Here is a 24,583-nt window from a genome sequence, read left to right as displayed (position 1 = left end):
AAATAATGCAAACATAACAAGTTGACACTGTATGTGTGCCAGGGTGTGGTCATACTCTGCATTAAGGTGCTGGATGTTCAAACATGAAGACATTTTCCCAATGAGATAGTCCACTGCTTCCAGAGAGCTGTTGTTTTGACCCAGCCTGCAAGGTGAACAGGCAAAAACACTGAACTTTGATACACGGAATTAGCTAAAAATCAGCAAAATCTGAAGATTGTGGGGATTTTAAAAATAGCATCTAATTGGAAGTATGTACTTACCTTACCAGGACCAGTCTTGGTTGTTTGGTAAAAATATCAGCTACGTGTTTGATTCCTCCGTCTTTCAGATTGTTGTCACTCAGACTGCAACACAAAAATAAAAGTGTGGTGTTAAAGTTTGCAACCTGCACCCAAAATATTTCACCATTATATTAGGTATCAGGAGTCAGCAACCCCATTTAGACAGAAACACAACAATCTGTTCCCACATTTCCAAAGAACTGAGGAACACCAATGAAGAGGACATGTTATTTGCTCTAGCAGTGAAATGATGTTGTAGAAAACATACTTGATTTCTGTGATGTTTGGACAGTTCTGTAGAGCAGAGGCCAAACTAGCTGCTCCTGTGGTAGTCAGACTGGCGCCACAAAACCTTGGGAAGACAAAGACAAAATCAGCCAATCACCGTTGTTGGGGTGTTTGATTTCTTCCACTTCATTCTGGTGCATTCCTTGCAGTATTTCAAAAGGGAATTACATTGATCTGTGAGTACACTCTGGAGAAGGCAGTGTTGGTAGCGATTTCCAATACACACTTTTGTATATGTTTGAAATGGTCTTTATACCCGACAGCAATAAATAACTTATGGGCTCTGAAAAAGGAGCGAAAAAGATCTGTCATCTGTTGCTACTGTAATCCTGTTGAAATGCCTACCAATCACTGCCTCGCGGTCCACTTAGAAAGAACCAATGAAATGCCTCCTTGCTCCGCTGCACGTACTCTACCCCTCCCGTGTACAAGCCACAGTTACTGTAGGTCTACTGGAGAATGGAGGAGAAATTTGAGCAAAAGTTGCTACAGCTGAGATTACTTGAGTAAAATGTCGGTCCTTTCTTCGCCCTGCTCTGAAGCTGCGACAGACCGAGCCCCGAGGAGATGCTACTTTCAAATCTTGCTAGCTTTTTAAACTTTACCAACCCTGCCTTTAAACTACTCCACTTTTGCTAAGCTAGATAGGAATTAAAGAGTGATTAAAAAAACTGTGGAGACTGTGGAAAGGAAATAGAGTAGGAAGAAGACAAGAAGAAATTTGAATCTTACTCTAGTTTTTTCAGCGTTGTGAATTTTGGCAGAATGGAGGACAACTTCTCAGCAAACTTGTCGCCATACTTGCGGCTGCGAAAACTGAAGGCACACAAATAGTGAAATGAAACATTAATGAAAGAAACCTTTGTGTTGGATTGGAATATGAGATGCAAAGACCCCCCTTAAATATTTCAAATGTGTTAAGCACACAAAAGGAAAAATCTCAGGGAAAAATTAACAATAAGATTTAATCTGCTGGTTATGAACTTCTACATAGTTCAAAGAATAATCAATGTTGCAATTCCATTTATTGTACAATTACTGGTTAAGAGGGGCCACTAAAGAGAGTTTCATTCCCGTTGATAGTATACTTGTCCTACTCCTGGGTGATATAAATGTGCAAAAGCATGGGCTGGGCAATATGGCACAAAAAATATCTCTGTATTTTTTGGCTAAGTGTCGATACACAATATATAGCTCGGCATTTCCTACAAAGTGGGCTAAATGTTCAGATGAAAGCTCAAAGCCGCATGTGAGATGTCACATGCGCTTTTATTAAAACAGACTGTGATTAAAATAACATGCAAAGACTGGGTTTCAATCCCTGTTTGAAAATATTCTTAATAATCATAATCCTGTGGGTTCATGGTGATGTAAATCTGCATGTCATCCACATAATTATGGTAGGATCTGTAGCATATATCATATAGCATGAGCATATAGATGTTGAAGGCGGCTGGACCAAGAATGGAATCTTGGGGAACTCCACATGACATTGTCGTTAGCTCAGATTTGTAAGGGCCAACTGACACAAAATATTCTCTATCCTGCAGATAGGATTCAAACCAGTTAAGGGCTGTGCCAGTGAGTCCGACCCAGTTTTCTAGTCTGTCCAGCAGTATCTTGTGGTCCACTGTATCAAACGCAGCACTGAGATCCAACAGAACTAAGACTGATTTTTCCATTGTCTGTATTTAAATAGATGTCATTCAGTACTTCCATAACAGCAGTCTCAGTGCTGTGATGAGATGGAAATCCAGATTGGAAAACATCAAAACAGTTATTTAGTGCCAGGAAGGTGCTGAGTTGATTGAAAACGGCCAATTCTATGATTTCCCCAGAAATGGGAGATTTGATATGGGCCTATAATTCCGCATTTTTGAGGTGTCTACATTTAAAAAAAAGGCTTAAACACTGCTGTCTGTCCCCAATGTTTTGGGGAAGCAGCCTGTGAGAAGAGTTTTATTCACTATTTCCAGGAGGTCTGATGGCATGCAGTTAAAAACATTCTTCAAGAAGCTTGTGGGAAGAATATCAAGACAGCAGGAACAGTTTGCTGGTGTTTTCAGTGATGTACCGCTTAGTGATTATTATTGTTTGTACCTTAGTGCAGACACTGATTGTTATTTCAAAGAATACACAGGAGTGGTCAGGGCAACATCAGTAACCACAACACTAGAAATAGTGAGACCATGAGTTATTACTAGGTCAAGAGTGTGACCCTTATTGTGTGTGGGCTCTGACACATGCTGGGTCAGCCCAAAGCTATCCAGAATGCAAGGTAATTCGATAGCACTGCTGTCCTGGGGGTTGCCAATATGGATGTTGAAAGCACTCACGATAAGAATGCAGGCAAAGTCAATACAGCTGAGCGTAGTTCAGCAAAGTCATTGAAAAAATTTGCAGAATATTTTGGTGGCGGTAGATATTGAATAACAAAGCTCGACAGGAGGAAATTAACTGAAGAGCCACATAATCAAAAGAAGCATATTTTTTAATTGAAATGGTCTTGCATCGGAAAGCATTGTTAAATAAAACAGCAACTCCACCTCCTTTCTAACGTTGGGCTCCACTGTTGTTCTCATCTAACCAAGTTTCAGTTAAAACATAAAGTTAAGATAATAAAAATAGGCCTTTTAAATTGCATTTTTTTGCAGCTCAGTATATGTCCTGGCCAGTTTCGCTTTAGTCTCCTTTTGGCTTTACCGTTTATTGTATAATGTTTAAGTTAAATTACATGTGTAAGTGTTCACAAATAAATAAATAAATTGTCATTGCCATATTTTTGCACTTGAGTCCAGGCTACTGTATGTCTACCCATACCCAACCACAGGAACACAGCAGGACACAAAGAGCTTCAGTCAGATTCAAAGTATGCGGGACAGATGGCCAATCAGCTGAGGAATGTTGAAGGGAAAGCAGTAAATCTTTCCAGAGCTACTTCACTGTTATTAAGCTAAACAGATTTCAGACTCTTGACAGCTGAACACCATTCGCCTCACTGTACCATTTCCATGTACAACTGCAGTTTCCCACTACGCCTCTGGCGACAAAAATAATGATTCACCCTATATGCCCAAATGCTAGGTGTTAGCATTTTGACTGTGCATACTTTATATGACTGATGGTCTCCAATGGAAGAGAAAATCACCCAAGGGGAATATAATATGAAATGTAGAGCAGATTTTGCTTCTCTAACAAATATTTCAAATTTTTCATTTTGTAATGAAAAGCAATTAGACAAGTGCGTGTGTATGTGTGTGTGTGTGTGTGTGCGTGCGTGCGTGTGTGTGTGTGTGTGCGTGCGCGCGCACACGCAAGCTTGCGTGCTTGCGTGGGGATGTTATGTATGGTTATATTATATTTTGCTTGTGTGAGTATTTGTGTGGACTTACCTGAGGTAGTGAATGAACTGACAACTGGGCAGAACATCTAAACACTCCAACTCCATTGAGCACGCTCCAAAGTCCAATCCAATGCCATTATCACCTACTGAGTTAACTACAAAAGCCAGAGCATCAATATCATTAGGTAATAGCGTGATGTTGCGCAGCTCCAGGGTGGGTCTCGTACCCACAACCTGCTTAGCTAGTTGGTTGTCCTGGCTCTCCTGGACACAGTGGCAAAGATCCAATATCTGGGAAGATGTAAGAAGGAATGATAATTAAGGAAAGAATGAGTAAAAATGAGGAGAGAATGGGTAAAAAGGTAATTATACATCTATTTGTCCTAATTCCCTTCAGTTCATATTCTACCTTTGGTCCAGTTAGGGTGTTGCTGTGACAAAAGTTTTCTAGTAGTTTCAGAACGAGGGTTTGTCGTTTTTGGACCCAACTTTGGCCAGAGGTCCTGGCAAATTGAACCAAGTCTGGAGTGCAGCGGGGGGAAGCCAGACCACATACATATAGATGAAGAGAGTCAGTAAAGACCGTCCTCTGGTCTGACTTGGTCGTCCAGCGAGTTCTCAGACTGAATCTGAGAGAGCAATAAGGAAGAAGATAGAGCAAAGTCAATATTGTATTTGGACTAAGATTTAGGTACACACCTCCATTATGTTGCTGTGTAGAGGACAGTTCCTGGCCACTCCAGCCAGATGAGAACAAGAATTCACACAATGTACAGTAAGGCATTAGAGGATGGATACCCGACCGAGCCCGACGGGACCCGACGGGCCGGGCAGAGTTCAGACAGATATTTAGAAATGATGTTTGGGTTCGGGCTCTGTCACATCAGCGCGATAAGGCATTGAACATTTTAAATTTAAAACAGCTTATTATGTAGGTAGCCAATGGGCCTGTTTCACTTGATGCACTTGTTGCCCCGTGTGCGCTGATGCGCTCATCTGTTGACATTTCCGAATGCCTTCCTACAGTTGCTTAATAAAAGCGGGCTTTTCCACTACAGACATGGCACCCCTACTCTTCTCTGCTTCTCCTCATAGTCTTCAAATCCATCAACCAACCCTGTTAGAGCTGGCTCAGGTTTGCCTTGGACCAGCTCTTAGTTATGCTGTTATAGGTCTAGACTGCCGGGGGACTACATTTGACAAACTGAGTTCCTCTCTCTTTCCATTTGTGTGCATTCATGTCCCAGTAATGTTTAATGCTAACTTAGCTCCGGGTAGCTTATTCCCCGGAGTTCTTATGTTTTCTCCCCTTGCAGTTTTCCTTGGATTGGGGTGGTCCTGCTCGGCGCCCTGCTACACCCTGCTATGCCCTGCTACGCCCTGAACTGCTACAACTATTATTTCTAGTCATAGTTCCATTATTTTTATTGTTACTATAATTGCCACTGCTCATCATACCAACTGCTATAATTATTATGAATCATATTTCTATATATGCGTAAAAAACCTGATTATGTTCCTGTGCCAGGGCTCGACAGTAATGGTTGCCCGGTTGCCGTTGGCAACCAGATTAAGTTATTGTGTTTTTTTTTAGGGCTGTCAATCGATTAAAAAAATGTAATCTACTTAATTACATACTCTGTGATTAATTAATCGAAATGAATCGCATACATAATTTACGGTGCCTGAACCAATACTTTTTAAGGAAGTAAAAAAAGAAAAAAAAAGGGTACTAAACAACAGTTGGTGACATTAAAGAACGGCTTGTTTATTGCTTAGGCCAAATGGTCAAAATTAAATGATTTAATAATAATGTATAACAATAACAATAACTTATTTCACTAGTCAATTGCTGTTGACTGACAAAAACAACCACCAGATGGGAAAAGGACATTTACAATAACTTCAAATGCACCACGAGGCTGTAGTTTACCAGTTTCATTGAACGCACCGTCTGTGTTGTTTTTCCGATGGCAGCTGCAGATTGTTACATACCGGTGTTGAATCCTCTACAGTAAAACACAGTCAAACTTTACACCGTTTAGCATTAGCTGTCAGCATTTTAACTGTTTTTAATCCAGCTACTAGCTAGCGGTAGGTTAACGTTAGCTGCTGTCGAGTATAGTGTTAACTAGCGTCACGTGCAGCGGTTTGTGTTGCCTGTATTGTCTGTTTCAGAGCATCCGAGAGAAGCGCAGACATATCAGTGGCACCAGATTTCGGAAGCCAGGGTTGGCAGGAAGAAGATTTTTACAAGTAAATGTTCCAATTAATGATCCAGGCACCACATTCTCGTCTCCCTCCTTCAATTGCAGTCAAACGGCTCCGGGTCAAAGTTCAATATGGAATGGATTAATCTGCGTTATTTTTTTTAACGTGTTATTTTTTCTCAGATTAATTAATCGGGAAAAAACGCGTTATTTTGACAGCCCTAGTTTTTTTAATATATACAAACAAATCAAAACTGGAAAATCTTATTTCAAAATTTGATTTGGTTGTCTCCGAACACTACGTTCGTGTGTGAAACAACATATCAGCTGTTGTGCGACCGCTTTCCACACATGCGCGTTTGCCGTGATACAGGCAACGCAATTTTCTGTTCACGTTAATGGCGGTATCTACCGGATAGAATACCAACGTGGATTTCGGGGCCTCATTACGATGCCACCTAAATGTTTGCACTGCTCTCTGATGCTCCACAACCGACGTTAGAGGCAACAGAAGCATCGCTGCATGTCACGCTAGTAAACACTAATAAAACATTACACTTGGCAGCAGGTAAAGTTAGCCTACCATTAGGTACAGTAGTAACTGGATTAAACACGTTTAACATGCTGACAGCTAAACGGTTTAGTGTGACTGTATTTCACTGTAGAGTATTCCAACACCGGGACGTACAACCGCCTGCCGCTAAAGCTATGAGCTAACTAGCACTTGGTCACTGCTGTTGTCGGAAAAACATAACCGACGGGACTAAATGTTGCGTTTACTTAAAACTGGTAAACCTCGTGGTGCACTCAAAGTTATTGTAAAAAACCCTTTTCTCATCTGTTTTTGTCTTTTAACAGCAATTTACTGGTGAAAGAAGTAATTATTGTTAAAAGTTATTATTACATTTTTAATAATCATTTAAATTCCCCCCTTTTTTGTGCTGATCCAAAAATTTATTCAATCAGTGACTCAAAACCGTTATCGGAACCGTGAGCTTTGTGATCCGTTGCGCCCCTATTTAAGAGGGATAGGAAATTATATTGCAAGCCATTCTCACATTGTTTCATTATTAAAATGTGTGGTATAGTTAGATAAGAAACTAATTGCTCCAAATATAGGCAGTTTAAAACATGGCAACCGTACTGTCAATTTCGGCAATCAAAAGCTGATGCCTGGTTGTCAAGCCGGCAACCACTTTAAAAAGTTAGCATTGAGCCCTGTGTGCTGAAAAGTGTTGATTAAAGGAAGTGCAGAGTTCAAGTAATTCAGTTAATCTTGCTGACATGTCTTTCAGTTGACTGGTGACGTGCACTCAACAAGACACTCTCTAGGCATCAAGAAAAACAGACTGTTGATATAATTTATAATATGGCTATAAACAAGAAGGCTTTTATTGGGTAACAGTGGTTGCCACCTGCTATGACGTCTGATGTGTCAGTGCCCCCCTCAGCTCTACTGGCCCCCTGACCCTCCCCTATTATAATTGGACCATCCGCGTTGTGCTTGCATCTGTGAATTCCTGGCCTCCGAAAGGACATCTCATGGCATGCTCAATTTACAAGGCTCATCTTGTTCCAGGTTATTCCTGGTATGTTCCTGGCGTCGAGTGTTACATTATGTACTGAAATGCTATAGTACTCTGCACCTTGTGTCGTTCCAAAAGTACCTCTGGCCCACTAATGATTATGGTGATATTTGAGACAAATGTTCAGAGTAGTAACTAAGCTTACACATTAAAGCACTTGTGCTTCTCCTCTAGGGGGTGACACAAATGAAAAAAAGGTTTATATATCCTAATTGGCTGCATGGATTCGGACGGAATTGGGATCGCACAATCTAAGGTCATGAGTCAGTTAATGCATTCAATTTGCTAATGATTGTGAATTTTGATTAAAGTAGGCACTGCTTATAGCAACTACTTTCTAGACATTTCACATTCCAAAATTCAAAAAACCTAAATAAATCACCTGTACGTCCTACACACACAGCTGCTTCTTCATCCAAATTAAACCGGGCAATTCAGTTTAGCATCAGCTTTTAAAAAATACTTACAATATTCCACAACTGTCATACAATATTGGTTTAAGTCAACTTTTCAATGACATTCATACTAATTAGACAAGTTCTTCTTACACATTTAAGCCAGCAATCCAGTATAGCGCCAGCTTTTAAGCATTCCAACTAGTTTCTCTAGTTCTCCTTCTTCTTTCTACCAGGAAATCTTCCTTTCAATGCATGAAAAGAAACACACATAGGTCTGGTCTTATGCCAACCTTCCTCAACTGGCTTTGTAGGCTTATAGTCCTGATGGTGGCACAAACTATCAGTCGTACATGCTAGCACTTTGTAACTTTCAGGCCAAAGGCCAAGTGAGCAAAAATGTTCACATGCTTTGAGCTGTCATGAATTATTAAAAACATCACTCTGTGTTTATACTAATTAAACCTACCTCCTTCCACATATTTTGCTCAATTGACATCAAACCTACTACAATGCATCTTCAGACTGTCCTCCACAAACAATCAGCCAGATTTTTGAATCATCAAAAATTGAGCCCACAGTGCATCAACATGTTTACTGCGAACAGTACTGTGAACAACAAACAATTAAAAAATAACAACTGCAAATTCTTGCAAAAATAAATATTTAAAAAAATGACATGGTAGATGCATTGTCAGGCCTCCACAGCACTGTGGACTAAGGTCTGGCTACACCACAGATATATTCTAGGATAGGTGAAAACAGGTTCTGGGTTCTTTGCATTTCTTTAAACCAATCACAATCGTCATAAGCGGCGCTAAGTTCCGGACGCAGCAACAGTGGCTCTGCAAAATAGTCCCTGGAAGGAACTTGTTTTGGTGCAACATGGAATTATAGTCATAGCGCTTACTAATGGCAACAGGAAGTTAGCCTCATGTGACAAACATTATCCGATTTACATGAAATGTGCTTTATGTGGACTACACTTGTGTACACACTCATGTCGCACGCTAAACTCTAGCCACGCCCCCTTTTATAACATTTGACATAGACTCTTGAAGAGTCGGTAGAAGTAACAAGCCGTATAAAAAACCCTCTGCATGTCCTTTTTTGTGTTCATAACACGGCACTCTGCACACATAATGTGACTGGTCACACTGACATTTTCCTGCAATACAATAGACAATATAGACAATTCCTTTAATACTGGATATTATATGTTAATATTTCTAGGTGAGCAGTATTGTGGTGCAGCTGGAAAATGTAGTTTAAAAGTGAGGTTTTTTTTAAATAGCTGCATATAGTCTGAACATGTTTTTTTTTATTTTAATAGCATTTCATTAACTATGTTAAAATGACTACTTTGTTTGTTGAACCTGCTTTCTAAAACAGGGCCCTTGAAACAAACTGGGACACATAAGAATGTTAACATTGAATATAACGTTTAAATAACAAATGTTTGACTTTTCTATTTAATACTGTAGGTCGCCTGATCTGAAATGAAATCGGAACTTATTGCTGCAATCAAAACATTTTGGACCACAGCCCAAAAAAGTGAAAACTTTGAAAAGCCATGCACCTCACACCGTAAAACCAATTTACTTCAAATCTGTCACACAAATCCAGCTCAATGTGCTCAACAAAAAAGCCTCTTGGACCATAGAAGTCCACCATGATGGGTTTTGTTTAGCTTATCTGCACAAACAGAAACAGAAAAACAATAATATGAATAGGCTTTTGTTAATTTTGTTTCTATGAACAACAAAATTGGAATACAGCCTTGTGAGGCTGAGGTACACTTTTCTACTAATGAGCAAAATTGTTCAAAAAACATGATGGCCATTAATTAAGAGAGCTTAGCTGTTCTTAGCAGGGAATTGGCCATAACTCAAGCTGTTCTCCAGCAATCCTGCTAAAACTCAATGGAGACATATGGGATGAAGACCTGAACGTACCCACCAAGATGTGTTAAAATCAGATGAAGGGTTGTGCAATGATGACTTTTTTTTGTTTCATCCATTGCAGTGATGAAACAGGTGTGTGTTTGGTCTTACATCTTTTTATACAGAATTAAACCAGCTAAAGTGACTTTGTTCAGCTTTGTGAAGCCTGAAACCCGCTCATTGCTGATGTGGCTTTGACTTTGGCAATTGAGCTGCTTCCTTCGGCTGGGCGAGAAAACGTTTGAACCTGGGATTGACGCTTGAGGCTGTACTTATAATTGATTCCATGAACAGTACGTATAATTAGCACAGTTATCTGGTTACTGCAACTGCCTTTAGAAAGGCCACATGATCAACAGCTCCATAGAGGAAGACTGCAATCACCTTGAAACATATAACCATGTTCCCCTCCAGCTCCATTTGGCTTCTCTGAAATCAGTTCCCTACCTCTTCTTGAGCTGCATATCGCTAACATCAGTACTGGTCATGATTCTGAGTGCAGCCAAAAACTCCTGTATTGTCAGATGAATGAAGCGGTAGGAGTTGACAAGAATCCCATCCTCACGTCTGAGCTCCACCTGACAGGAAGATACGGAAAAACATATTTTATATTATGTCACTAACAAGACTAACAGTCTTCAGCTATGCCTCTGTGAGGCTTTAACACTAGAACTGCCATAGTAGGGATAGAGACTGCCATGGTGCTGGAAGCCTGGCAGGCTTCCAGCACCATGGCAGTCTTAAATTACGAATCAAGCACTTTATTTCAATGGCTACTTTTCAGGTTTATTGTTTTCTTAAATGATTTAAATGTGTTGACAAAGGACATTTTGTGATGACCTGATTATATCTGTCTTACAATATGTCAGCAAGCAATGCATCATCAAGGCTGTGTTGTAGATGTTGATGAAAGCCTTTTACCCTTGCACAGTTAACCATATGCAGTGCACCCATCCATATGATGCACATTGCACACATAATTTGGGTGATATGAATGTAAGATGATTGCAGAGGTGACACTGAGCTGTGTTTTTGTTTATTATTTTTAAAGAAATGGCAGATTCCGAAAACAAATCCAGTGTGGCAGGGTTTACATTTTTATGATGTAAATTGAGGGAGCAAAAGCAGTATCGGCTCCAAATATCTGCTCAAGAAAATCGGCAGCCCGTATCGGTCATCGGCTAAGTCTGATGAAAAAAAAATCGTCATCGGCACAAAAAAATCCATATCGGTCGATCCCTAGTTAATGTTGGTGCTCTCCTCCGCCCTCTCCCCCTGCAGCCAAATTGATGCATTTGGATGATGGCCGTACAGCTCATTGAAAGAATGAATGGAACAAAGAAAGTTATTTGCATGCCAATATTAACTCACATGCACTTGTAATCACTTATAATTACACTGAGTTATGTAGGTCCACAGTATTCATCCTTTCATATGTGTAAAATATCAGAAATGAGAAATAGATGATGCTTTAATTGCCCATTAAACGATACAGATGCTCTTGGGCGTCGGACTTGCTGGTTTAGTACCCCTAAAATGTGTTAATGCTCATTGTAAAGACAAATTAATTGTGCGATAAATAAAAGTTAGGGTTCAATGTTTGCTTTTCATCTTTAGCAGTCGAGATTAAGTTTTGGTTAGCGGGTGAGAGTAAAGATTTTGTGGACATTTTGTGAGCATGTAAGATGATGTGTAGCAGTATTATATAGTGTGTTTGTGTGACAATGTGAAAGCAGAGAGGTGAATATATTAAATAACATTTTATGATATCAACAAAGTTATTACAACTCATCCTCCGGAAACAACGAATGTCAGGGTTGCCATACCTTGACCCATTCTTGCATGGCTAAAAATGACACCAATTTTAAAATGTTGCATGGTGGTTATCAAAGTGGCAAAAGAACTCAAACCTCAAACATGTTTTTACCATTTTAGCCACAATCTTTCCTGCGCTGCTCCTGTTTTATTGAAAAATCACTTGCACCATGCCCACAACGGCTCAGATTATGGCTGTTCATGGTACAGAATAGTGTAGATATTCCAACCATAGGGACATAAGGTAGAACCCCCCCCCCCCACCTCTTCCACCCACAACTACTACTGCCCTTTAATTTCAGAGATGCATAGAACATACACACATGCTCTGAAGTCAAATCTGACCTGTGCGAGGAGCCCTGTCCTGATTGAAAACTCCAAAACATCCTGAGAGATGTCTTCTTCCATGAAGAGGATCTTGCTGTCCTCTAAGCCTTTCCAGGCCAGCTGACTCAGCTCACACACAACACTGCACACAGAGACAAATAAACATTTGCTGCATTGGTATGTTATATAATCAAACATAATGTGAAAAGTGAAAAAATAACTAAGCCTATTATTAAAGTGAATACATTGCACTAATGGGTTTTAAAAAAAAATATTTTGGATACATGTTAATGTTTATGTGTATGTTTATGTGTTTTTACATTATATTTTTGTGTTACCGTGTTCTTATTGAGCTGCACCATCTTATGTAAAATCTTTAAATCATTATAAAAAACTATTAATAAATCATTGTAGGAGTTTTTCTGGATTACTTCTCCTTCTGTGTAAAATACTAAAATGAATGTAATATCGAGGGATCAAGCTCTGATTTTACCTTGTCAATCACATTCATTGAAATTCTTTATTAGTTATGTATGGTATTAGTGGTGTAGAATGGTGTTAATATGTTTAGTGCTCTACTCAGCCTTCACCCTTCACCTCTGTGGTGTGGTCTTTGGCTCGTCATTGCCTCCTCTTGTATTAGGGTCACGGCTCAGAAAGGCACCAAGAATAGTGAGGTAGACCTGGGAGAGGGTGGAGGGTATCTGGGCTTGTGTGGAAGGCATCTGGCCTCTGCCATTTGTGCCGTCCATCATTATGTCTTCACCCCTCGTTCTCCCTCCCCCTTGATCTCTGCTTTGTGCATAACTCCCTCCTATACTGCCCTCTTCTCCTCTTCCTCCTCCTGCAATCTGTACTCCTTTTTCTCTCGCTTTTCTCCTCCTCTCACTTCCTGTTTCTTCCGGTATCTGCATCCCTCTTTGGTCTCCCCCTTTCAGCAGTAAATGCTCCAGACAGATGCAGCAGATGTTGCAGAGTGCAGGGAGAGATGACATGGCGAGTAGGTGTCGACTGGAAAGAAGGAGATCTGCTGCCTGCACCCCAACAGCTTTGTTTGCTGAGTGACCTTTAAAGTTGAGATGTAAATTAGTTTAAGCCCATTGAAATTAAAGGTAGATATATATATATATATATATATGCAGTTTAAATCGCACCTGCAGCAGCTTCCTCGCGGCCATTTTCACAAGTTTGAAAATAAGTTGGTGGTCCCATAGCTTCGCTCCTTAGCAAAGATGGCAACTGGTAAGGGTGAGTAGTGTCTAGCGTTCCATACTCAACTTTTTGTTAAAAGTGCAGCATCCGGGTACTCGGAGTGCACTGCATTTTGCCATACTTCTTAGTGTGAACGCACTTCTGCACTTAAAATAGTGCAGAAGTGCGTGATTTTAGACACAGCAAGAGGTTTCCTGACTTTTAATTCCTAATATGGTTAAAGTTCCAAAAACACTTGATGCTATACCTCCCATAATGCAACTTAATAATTTGAAGTCTCCCTGACGTCATCATCATGTTATTTTCTTATGACACATTTTTAAAACTGTTTTCGCAGCCAACATAGTAGCCACGATGAAAAGTAGAGTTTGTGGAAATCCTCTTTAATGCTACTATGTTTTAAAGGGACTTTCTTCAATGCAAAATAAGTGTTGAACACAAACAAAGTCACACAAATAACAACAATAACCACTATACCACCAACTATACATATATATATATATATATATATATATATATATATATATATATATATATACCTATATGTAGTATACAGTTACAGAATTAAGCAACAGTAGGTCAAACTAGGGGCGGCACAGTGAAACAGTGATTGGAAACCTTCTGTGGATAAGTGGTTATAGATGATGGATGGATGGATGGACATATGGATGGATGGCAAGGCTGATCAACAGAAGACACCCTGCATTTTGCTCTACAAACCAAACTTAACATTCAAATTACGCGAATAATGCGTGTTTGCGTCATTCACATTGCGGCATTCGTGTCATTCACGCCACTCGCCACTCGCGTCTATTTGGGTCTTTGCATTGACTTTGTATGTAATCGCGCTGCCGAAAACGCCCAAATTGTGGTAAGTGGAAACGCAGCATTGGAGAGTGGAGTATATTTGAAATAGACCGGAAGTTACGTAGTGTAACTCCAGATTCTATGAGTAATAGGCATATTCAGTCATTGTTTTCGAGCTTCTGTTACTTGTCTGCTTGTTACTGGCCTGCTGGACCTATTGCCTGTCCAGCCTGGTCAAGTCTGCCTTCTTTTGTTTGTGTGTAAGCTATATTTCATAAATAAACCACTGAAATCGTCCTGCTGTCTTGACTGTCTGAGTTTGGGTCCTTTCCTTGATGACACTCTCCCTCATCCTCTTTGTGACACTACGCAGAATAACAAATATCTCAATGTAAATATAAAAGGATGCATGTTTTTACCTTTAATTTGAAAGAAGTTGTCCACATACTCCTTGATCTCATGGCAGTCCCACCCTTGCAGCTGCCCAACTTTATCTGATATGCCTTCAAAATCCATGACATCGCGTGCACGACAGGTGACCACCACAGTACATCCTGGAAGAAGATGGCGATTTAACAGCCCTGAGATGAGGTCTGCAACAGGCAGAGGCTGTTCTGGGTCCAAAAGCTCTCTCTGCACCTCTTGTCTGGTGAGTTTGCTGTGAAACTCTTCATAGCCATCCAGCACCCAACAGCTTTGCTCTGGATTGGAAAGTAGGTAATCCACAATGGCTCTCTGCTCAGAACACAGGACATGAGGAATGTAAGAATGACAACAGTAATGTATTAGTTTACCAAGTTGAACTTAACCCTTTGAACTCTGCAATAGAAAAGGTCAGCCAGTGCCTACATTGGTATGTTTGCTTGTTGTGATGTCATTTCTTGAAGTATCTTCAAATGCTTCATATCCCTAAAATAAGTACAACCTAAGCTAAAAGGTTAGGTAAGTCAAAAAACCATAACAATTAATAAAAGTATAAAAAATTGTGTCTAAAATTTTACTAAATAAACACAAAACATATTGATCCAAAATATTTGTAAATATAGAAACATGAACTAAATATTCCTTAACACTCAACAAAATATTTTAGATTTACACATGTTTAGGAGCAGAGTGTAAAGGCGGGAGTTCCGTTCCCAAGGTTCTTAAGGTTTAAAGACATACACTAGTCGCGTTTGCTTGGTTTGCTAGCCTTTCAAAAAATATTCCTAGGAACCTGACCAACGGTTTAAAATATATCTCACTGGTGGGCATGTTCAGTGGCAATATTATCAACCCATTATTCTCTAAAGTCTCTTTACACAAGTCCTTTGACTGTACTACTAATGGACAACCAATATTATTGATATAAATGTATCTTAATACAGAAAACAGTTTTTGGACTTACCTTCCTACTTCTGAGACCAAACCTATGCCCTTGTCTGTAGCACTCTACTATATAACCCATGTCATTCAGTCTGAATAACTTTTCTCCTGCTCTCACTTCTTTTTTATCATCCTGTTTTGAAAAAAAAACTTTACAGTTCTTTCCTTTTTAGGATGTTTTATTTCGATTCTGTTGTAGTATTGCTACCTGCATACCTTTTCGTCGTTGCTCCCTTCCAGAGGGAGGTAGTGTCGGAATAGCAGCTCAGACAGGGAGAGAGGGTGGGACAGTACATTGAGCTGACGAAACTCTTGCAGGACAAACAGGTAGGATGAAGGGATAGGGCCCTGCATGAAATAAGAGAGAGGGGGGATAGAAACAGTGAGAGAATAGAATAAACACAAAATGAGCGCATGAAACAAGCAGAGTAGGCACAGCCAAATCTCCCACTGAAGTGTTGGAGGATGAAATGCATTGTGGTTAATATCAGTGCCGGGTTTTTTATTAAATGCTTTTTTTAAACTCTCTACTTTTTATCCTAACCTTGAGCCAAGACAAGTATTGAATATCTCTCATATTGACTGCTGATTTAAAAATAAATAGCTTTAGCCTTAGCCTGAAGTAAGCTTACATTTAAATGTAAGTTTTGTTTGATCAAAACACAGGGAACCTTTAAAGGGGTGATAGAATGATTATATAGGGTATTTCACACTGTTCCGTAAGATCTCCTAATAGGGTACATTGGTTGGGCTGAAAATTGCCCGAATGCTATTTTATTAAGCCCTTAACTATCCTGTGAATATGGCTCTATTTGGAACAAGAGATTTTCTTCCAAATATGGTATGCTCATGAATATTTAGATGAGCTGCACGCTGATTGGTTTGAGCGAACCCCATAGAAACACATTGGAGCCGAGACAGCAGGTCTCATATTTCAGACACTGCAAAGTTATACATTGTTTGTTGGGCTATTTCGTTATTAAATTCACTAAATCAACTATATAAAGCTCAAATATGGGCCGTTTAACGAAAATTGATGGCTAATTGCAAATTTGGTAAGACTTGTCGGACTTTAGGAGCTCAACACAGTCTGACGAGGAAATGGCAACCTCCATACCCAGTTAAGTCACTTTTTCTTGGTTACTGGACTACCGGGGCTCGGGGCTCCGCAGAGCTCGCTGGCTGCCAGCTGCCGGGATAACTAGAGTATATTTACAGTTTGAATTTTGTCACGCCACTTATATAACATCTACCCCAAGGTCTTATAAAGCTAACAATGGTGTCAGATTTCAATTTAATGCATTTTTGTGAACATTAGCTAGGGATTTCGTTAGCTGCTACTGTCCCTTCAATCCTATGCGTACAGATCGCGGCTAGTTAGCTTCACTTTCGGCATAATTAGAGTATATTTACAGTTTGAATTTCGTCACACCACTTATATAACATCTACCCCAAGGTCTTATAAAGCTAACAACGGTGTCTGATTTCAATTGAATGCATTTTTGTGAACATTAGGGATTTCGTTAGCTACTACTGTCCCTTCAATCCTAAGCGTACAGATCGCGGCTAGTTAGCTTCACCTTCGGCATAATTAGAGTATATTTACAGTTTGAAATTGCGGCTAGCTGCAGGCCCTGAAGCTCCATCAGGGCCTCGGCATTTTGTAGTCCAGTAACCCAGAAACGGTGACTTTGCGCGGGTATGGAGCGCCACGGGCTTCCCTTCGTGACGGAGATCCAGCTAGCTCACAGCGAGCCGGAGTCTATGAAGTAGGACACGGGGCGGCGAGGTAGCACCGGCCGCTGTCACGTAGCCTGCTGAGTTCCTGCTGAACTGCGACACACAGCCGGACAAAATTTGCAATTAGCCATCAATTTTCGTAAAACGGCCCATATTTGACCTCTACATAGTTGATTTTTGATAAAAAAGTCTCAGAAGTGAATTTAGTAATTAAATAGCGGACCTCTGGAGATCTGCATGACCTAGCTAGATTCAGAAGACTAAGCTGACCTCAGGTCAGTGGTGTAGCCTATGCAAATGTTGGGGCGTGCCAAAGACTAGGAGTTGAGATGTTGACGTCAACTTTTAGCTTTGTTGAGATTCGCCCATTTTCAGCGGCAGTTTCAAAATGTGAGATTTGCATAGTAAAGGAGTTTCACTGGGATTTTGAGCTTCTATGTATGTCCTATTTAACCACTGAACTGTCATTATTCAACTATGACAAGGTAAAATCGGTTTTGCATTCTATCACCCCTTTAAATGTGTTTTTACTGTGACAGAAAGTTTTGGACAGGATTTAGACAGCCTTTAGATGCCTATGATATTACTTGAGGTAATTTAGCAGACTTCACTCAGCTCCCTCTGGAGCCACAAAAGGACTAATACAACTTTCTTCACACGTAACCCCCCAAGACCTGTAAACCGACAAGATTTCCCCTATAATTGGAATACGCAGCTGGCAGTTTGTTTGTGCTGATCTGCATTTTAGTTGCTCAGAACGCTGTGTCTTTAATAGTTTCTAGGTGACATTTAGCCTAATGTGTCACCTGACGCAAGAGTTGGATTGCACAAATTCAAATGTGCAAAAATGTAGGTACTTTTGCTATACAACCCAAAGATCAGATTATTATTTTAAAGTTTGGTGCAATTTGAAGAAAACCCCCCTATTGTAAAAACAATAAAAAATAATTAAAGCTGCAAGCAGCGATAAACGGGGCCTCGCCCCTTCGACACTGTGCGCACAAATTGCATGAGACATTATTTTCTGGGTAAAGTGCGTGACACTGGAAATGATGCACTGCAAATTCCGTCCAATATGTTGCGCTAGAGAAGCTAATGAAAGCCAATTGGAAAAATGCCCAAAATGATGAGAGCAATGTGGGTACCAAATTTTGTTAATATCGGAGCAAATTAAGGCCTTCCATGTATTAGGGGGCATTATGGAGACAGCTAAACACGCATAAACCAAATCACTGTATAGTCTCGTAATGCGCACAGATTTTGATGTGTGCACCAACTTTTGTGAGTTTTTAGAGTGTTACAAGGGCTTAAAAAATGCATTCAAAGGCTAAAAATAATTTGTGGGGCTATAGAATGACATGCCACGCCCAAGCCCGATTGTAATATCTATCGAAATAATTACTAGTTTGAACGTGGGTACAAAGGTTTGTGAGTTTTTGTGCGTAAAATGAAAATGAACGCACAAAATCCAAGATGGCTAACATCCTGTCAGGTGAAACACATTCGAAAAAATTATATATGTTCCTAAAGATGACAACTATGCTCCCATCAAATTTCATGGACATCAAAGGGCATTAATCCCAACCCAGGTGTGCCGTTGGGGGAGCTATATAGCCTGCTGGCCACACCCGAGCCCAATCACTGCAGAACTTTACAATTTTCGCCATGTCTGACAAGAGAGCCCATTTTCCTGAGTTTTCGAGCATCCCCACTGCCTCAAAATGCCCTGACAACAATCCAACAGATTTACACAGAACATCCTTGAAAATGATGAAATATTTATTTAAAAAAACTATTGAATGATGACAAAAATTTAAACTTACTAGTCCATGTGCCCACTGCTGTCCTAAACAAGACATCAGCAGAGTTTTTCCTGATCCAGCCTGGCCAACGAGAACTGTCACCTTCCCTGCACATCCCTGGAGGAAGGTCTCCAAAGTTACTCTGGAATCCATGTACCCATAATCCCCATCAAGCTCTAAATTTGGTGAAAAACATGTTTAGTTATTATAGAGCAGTCTTTAATTATTCATGAGTAGGAAAATGTTGTGTCTGTATTGTCATGGTTGTGGTTTTTGCTGCATTCTGTTGTTCTTTCCCAGTACCATTCTTGTTTATGTTTTCATGCTTCAGTTCCTGTTTTATTTTGTAGTCTCTGTTTGTCCTGTGTCTTTTCTTGTTTCCTTCCTGCTTTGTGTTTTCCCGCCTCTGTGATTGTCTGCCCTGCCCTGATGTTTTTCACCTGTTCCTCAGCCTTCATGTCACCTGTCCCTCGTTTCTACCCTCGTTCCTTTGTGTGTTTAGTATGTGTGCTTCCTTTGTCTGGTGTTGGTTCATCGTCTATTGTCGAATGTTTCCTGCTTGTTCCCCGTGTATTTGTTCAGCTGGATTTTCTTGACACTTTTGGAGTTCTGTTATAACATTTTTTAGCCTACCTCTGTTTGGATTTATGGACTTCAGTATTAACGTTACCCTGGATTTTTTCTATTTAAATAAATTCTACACCTGCATCTGCCTTGTGGTGTCGTGCATTTTGGGTCCAGAATCCTTTTTTCCGGCTTCAGACCTCGGCCAGCCATGACATGTATGGCCCTGTTCAGACCTGGCATTAACATGCGTCTTGGGTGATCTGATCACAAGTGGACAGCTCTAACTACGTCAGTTAACACATGGCTTTAGAATTCATCCTTTTCATTTGCATATAAAAAACTACATATTTTAATGAAAAATCATTGTTATTGTTGTGTTGTGTGTAAATTTCATTTGTTACTCTCACATAAATCATACATTATTTAGCCTATTACAGAAATATGCAATGACTAATGAAATAGCGCTGCCTGCAGTCTTTGTCTATGTGCTGAAGGGCGTACTCTTCTCCGCCCAACGGCGGTATGTGTGTAATAAATTCTGAAATAAGGTTATTCGGCTGCCGATGCCAGGCAACCGCGGCGCACAACTGGGGTTAAGAGCATGCAGACGGGTGTTCGATCTGTGCAGAGCACCAGAACAAAAATACTGACAGGTAATAACATCCAAAACACAATATTTACTCTCAGTGGTTTCTGTGACATGAGAAATGCTTTTTTTTAAAATACTAATTTCAAAAAAATACAAAAACGGCTAAAATACACAGAGCTACCTATAGCTCCTCCGTCGTGGATGAAGCCAGCGAAGGAGTACGTAGTTCCACTTGCACAGAGGACGTCAGTTGACACAGGAACAGGTCCTATGACAAAGCTGTACCATAGGAGAACCAGGGTTTTCTTTTTCACCCTTTCAATGTCAGTTTTTTTCACCTGCATGTACCACATTAAAGTAGCCTATATTTTATTCAGGGTGCAATTTGCCGGTGGGGATGCGTAGGATTTACCGATTTTTTTTGTGGGGACAAAATGTATCCCCCTCCTCAAAGTGATCAATGCTACTTCACCAATAGCCTAGAATATATATAAATTATATACCTAAAATAGAAGTATTTTCAACTAAGTAAAGTGCTGTAACGTGAACAGTCTATAGTGTGATAGAACGATAAAATCCGAGCGGCAGTTGCTGGTTGTATATAGCTGCTACAGAGCTCCAGGACGCCAGCTACCAGCGGCAGTTGTTCAGCTGCCAACAGGGGCTGTGAGCCGGGTACAGGCACCGCCAGATGACGGTCCTTTAGAGGCCGTGTTTTTTTTTAGGAAAAAGATTGTGGTTTGGATTAAAACACTCCCGAGGAGTGTTTCCTGGGTGAAAGTATTTTTGTTTTCGCCGCATAGTGAACTCCACTCTCCGGCTTGAAAGCACTGTGTTTTATGTTGACACCACGTTGTGCTATTTCACTTTGAGATTATTTTCCATTGGATGTTGACGTGCATGAGTGTTTTGGCATGGCCGGCCATGGTATTGGAAGGGAGATTTAATTCTTGCATGTTTTGTTTTGTTGTGCATCATCAAAAAAACACATCCCTCCCCCTCACAAATCACACCCTGATTATATTTATATTTTAAACTTGAATGGTAGCACTTCAAATTATGGCCCGGTAATAAGATGGCAATAGTGGGGTAACAGTGTGATAATAAAGAGGTAATATATAGGTCAGGGGTCATCAACTGCATTTTTCCAAGGGCCAGAATGTTTCTAAGCAGACACTCCGGGGGCCGGACTTACAAATAAAGAAAATAAAATGAATTTATACCTAATACGCTTTCACGTTCACTGAGGAGTGATGGTTAAAGTCTGTGATTAGGGAAACATGGTTGTAGTATGCAGTGTCCTGATTGGTGGAAAATGCTTGCAGAAAGAAATGGCTGTTGTCAGGTAATGGTGAATGATGAATGGACTGATAAGCAAGCTATGCATTCGTCATGTATGCCCCATTTGCGATGAAATGATGCTGTTGCAAAACAATACAACCAGCATAATCTGTCAGGAATCCTGCTTCCTAGGTTCACTTTCTGCCTCAGTTTCTGTTTTCACCTGTGAGTCAGTGTTTTTCTGAGTTCCTGAACGCATCCTGTCTAGTTGCCTGGCGACGAAGCAAGGCGGGAGAATCCGCAATCACACTCACCTGTATCTCATCTGCAATCTGCACACCTGGTCCTGATCATCACCTCTCCACCATTTAAGCCGTGAACTGACATCCATTCCCTGCCGGATCGTTATTCTCACCAGTATGTTTGCTAGATTGCCAGTTAGTAAGTTTGAGAAGTTTGTTCTGCTCTTTTGTGACGTTTTACCGTTGCTAATCTGCCTGTTCCTCTGTCTTCAGTTTTGGGACCTGGAAGATTCACTCCATCACCGTCTGGTCGTCTGCATCACCTTTATTACTGAGTCTGCACTAATCCGTCAGCCGACTCAATTCCACCCACTGCCTCACCAGCTGGATTTCTCCTGCTTCCACGTACCAAAACCAAATAAATACTTACCTTTTTTCCACTCTACTTACCTTGTCCTTGTCTGCTTTTGGGTTCCTGTCCTAGTGAAGCGTGACATCATCATCAACAATGAAGAACGCGAACATAACGATCGTGTCATTCACATGCATATTAAGTAGCCACATGCATCTGTTTTGGTCTTATAATACATCCATAGGTTTACCGCTCCAGCGGAGAGGATGGCTCGTTCAGCCAGCAGTTAAATTTATAAGAATTTGTCCAAATTTCAAGATTCCCAGCAAACTAAAACAGTTAGACTACAAACAGACAGCTTTTGTTTTAGCTTGTTTGTAAAAATTCGCTATTTGCAGAGTAGAGCTGTGTTCGCGTAAAACAGCGCGGTGGACAAGAGTGGACTGAGCAGACAGAGCAGATTGAAATATCGCTTTCTACATGTTTATGCCTGTCTATACAGGTGAGTGCATTGATAAGGATTGACTTTTTACTCACAAAGGTTTTATTGTAGCCTACTTAAGTAACGAGACTAGCGTGAGTTCATCTGCCCCAGCAGCCATTGGTAATCCTCTTTGTATCGTTCCCAGTCAGGTACTGCGTGTTTTAACGCACACACATCTCGGCTCAGCTGTGTGTGTGTGGCGCGCAGACATCGCTGTACAGAATCCCGGCATGTGAATAGAGATGCAAATACAGGGGCTGGGTTTGTGCTCTACCTGTGTAATGTTACATGCTGTAAATGCTTGAAATGCTAAATAACAGAACGCATTTTTTTCCTCTTCACATTTTCTGAATTCATGATTATTCTGTGGGCCAGACTAAACGCTTTGGCGGGCCGGATGTGGCCCGTGGGCCACCAGTTGACATTGGCTGATATAGGTAATAACATGTAATTACCAAAATAATAACTGGGTAATACATCACAGTAATAAGATGTAATACTGGGGTAATAAGGTGATAAGAAGGTAACAGATGTAATAACACGCAATTACCAATGTAATAAGTAGGAAAGGGTTCAATAATAACCATATGTATATCTGGGTAATGGTAATATAGTTATATTAATATTGTAATAACATGGTAATAATGGGGTAATATATGTTGATGTTTTCACAGTATTATAGGCTACTATCAGCGTAATACCTTCCAAATTAGATAAAACTTCTTGGAATTTAAAATTGGTAATTACCATAGTATAATGCTGGAATTCAGCCACCCTTTATGTTCCAAACATTTCACTTTTGTTTCAAGGTAATACTTTACAAATTATATGTTTAATCTTTTGACTTCTTAACTGGAAACACGTCTGGTAGTTTCTGTGTAACAACCATGAATCAGTGCTGCAAAATACAAAACTGCCTGTTTATATTGTATTACATGGTAATATTAGAATAACAGAGGTGTAGCGATGACCTGTAAATGCTTCTGGTAGTTTATGTGTAATTTCCATGAATCAGGGCCGCAAAATGCAAAACTGCCTGTTTCTATTGTATTACATGGTAATATTAGAATAACAGAGGTGTAGCGATGACCTGTAAATGCTTCTGGTAGTTTATGTGTAATTTCCATGAATCAGGGCCGCAAAATGCAAAACTGCCTGTTTCTATTGTATTACATGGTAATATTAGAATAACAGAGGTGTAGAGATTACCTGGAAATGCTTCTGGTAGTTTCTGTGTAACAACTATGAATTAGTGCTGCAAAATGAAATACTGCCTGTTTCTATTTTATTACATGGTAATAATAGAATAACAGAGGTGCAGAGATTCCAGGTAATCTCTGCACCTCTGTTATTCTATTATTCAATGATCAATGACTCAATGATAATTGTAAAAACAATAACTACACGACACTGTAATGCAGTAGTATATACAGTAGCTAACATGTAAGCTGAAATAAAGGAAATATGTAATGTATTGTTACACAGTGTACATAGTTTAACCTATATTGTTTATCTAAATAAACTAAAATATACTTACATGTAGCACAACCCAAGATAATAATGGCAAACCAGCTTAATGAAGCATACCGTCAGTCTAATATGAGCTATCAATCATCATCAAAAATATACATATTGCACATCAAACTTTCTGAAAATAATTAACAAAGATATCCGAACAGTATGTCAGCATCTGTTTCACATACCAAGAATGTTACCAAAGGCATGGAATGTCGAGGATTGAAGCGGCTAGTATGGTATTACCTTTATTCATTCAGCTTACATGTTAGCTACTGTATATACTACCGCATTACAGTTACGTGCAGTTATATTGTGTTTACAATTATCATTGTATAATGTTTATGACTCATCAATACTGTATGTAAGTAACTGGTCATTGTGTTTCATTTCCCAGTTTCACCCTTTCTAAGTCAAATAAACTTGGAACTCGGAA

At 40.0% G+C, this 24,583-nt stretch overlaps 1 protein-coding gene across 4 annotated transcripts in view; it reads right to left on the bottom strand.

Moving 5' to 3' along the window:
• The window catches only part of nlrc5 (NLR family, CARD domain containing 5), a 57,682-nt gene that overhangs the window by 20,459 nt on the left and 12,640 nt on the right, over positions 1-24,583 (bottom strand). For 3 of the 4 annotated variants that reach the window (XM_078257782.1, XM_078257784.1, XM_078257783.1), the window contains 12 exons: positions 19,139-19,293; positions 15,792-15,923; positions 14,630-14,945; positions 12,789-13,257; positions 12,210-12,333; positions 10,497-10,627; positions 4,325-4,544; positions 3,965-4,206; positions 1,305-1,388; positions 553-636; positions 264-347; positions 56-145 (listed from right to left, as the gene is read on the bottom strand). In XM_078257782.1, the coding sequence (XP_078113908.1) occupies positions 56-145; positions 264-347; positions 553-636; positions 1,305-1,388; positions 3,965-4,206; positions 4,325-4,544; positions 10,497-10,627; positions 12,210-12,333; positions 12,789-13,257; positions 14,630-14,945; positions 15,792-15,923; positions 19,139-19,293 (2,131 nt within the window). Of the gene's footprint in view, positions 1-55; positions 146-263; positions 348-552; positions 637-1,304; positions 1,389-3,964; positions 4,207-4,324; positions 4,545-10,496; positions 10,628-12,209; positions 12,334-12,788; positions 13,258-14,629; positions 14,946-15,791; positions 15,924-19,138; positions 19,294-21,868; positions 22,228-24,583 lie in introns of those variants that run through there. The other variant, XM_078257785.1, reaches the window with a different exon arrangement.

The sequence above is a fragment of the Sander vitreus genome, chromosome 8, assembly GCF_031162955.1.
Source record: "Sander vitreus isolate 19-12246 chromosome 8, sanVit1, whole genome shotgun sequence".
Classification (NCBI taxonomy): Eukaryota; Metazoa; Chordata; class Actinopteri; order Perciformes; family Percidae; genus Sander; species Sander vitreus.
Note: the sequence above shows the minus strand (reverse complement) of the source record. Positions and strands in the feature narration are given on the sequence as shown.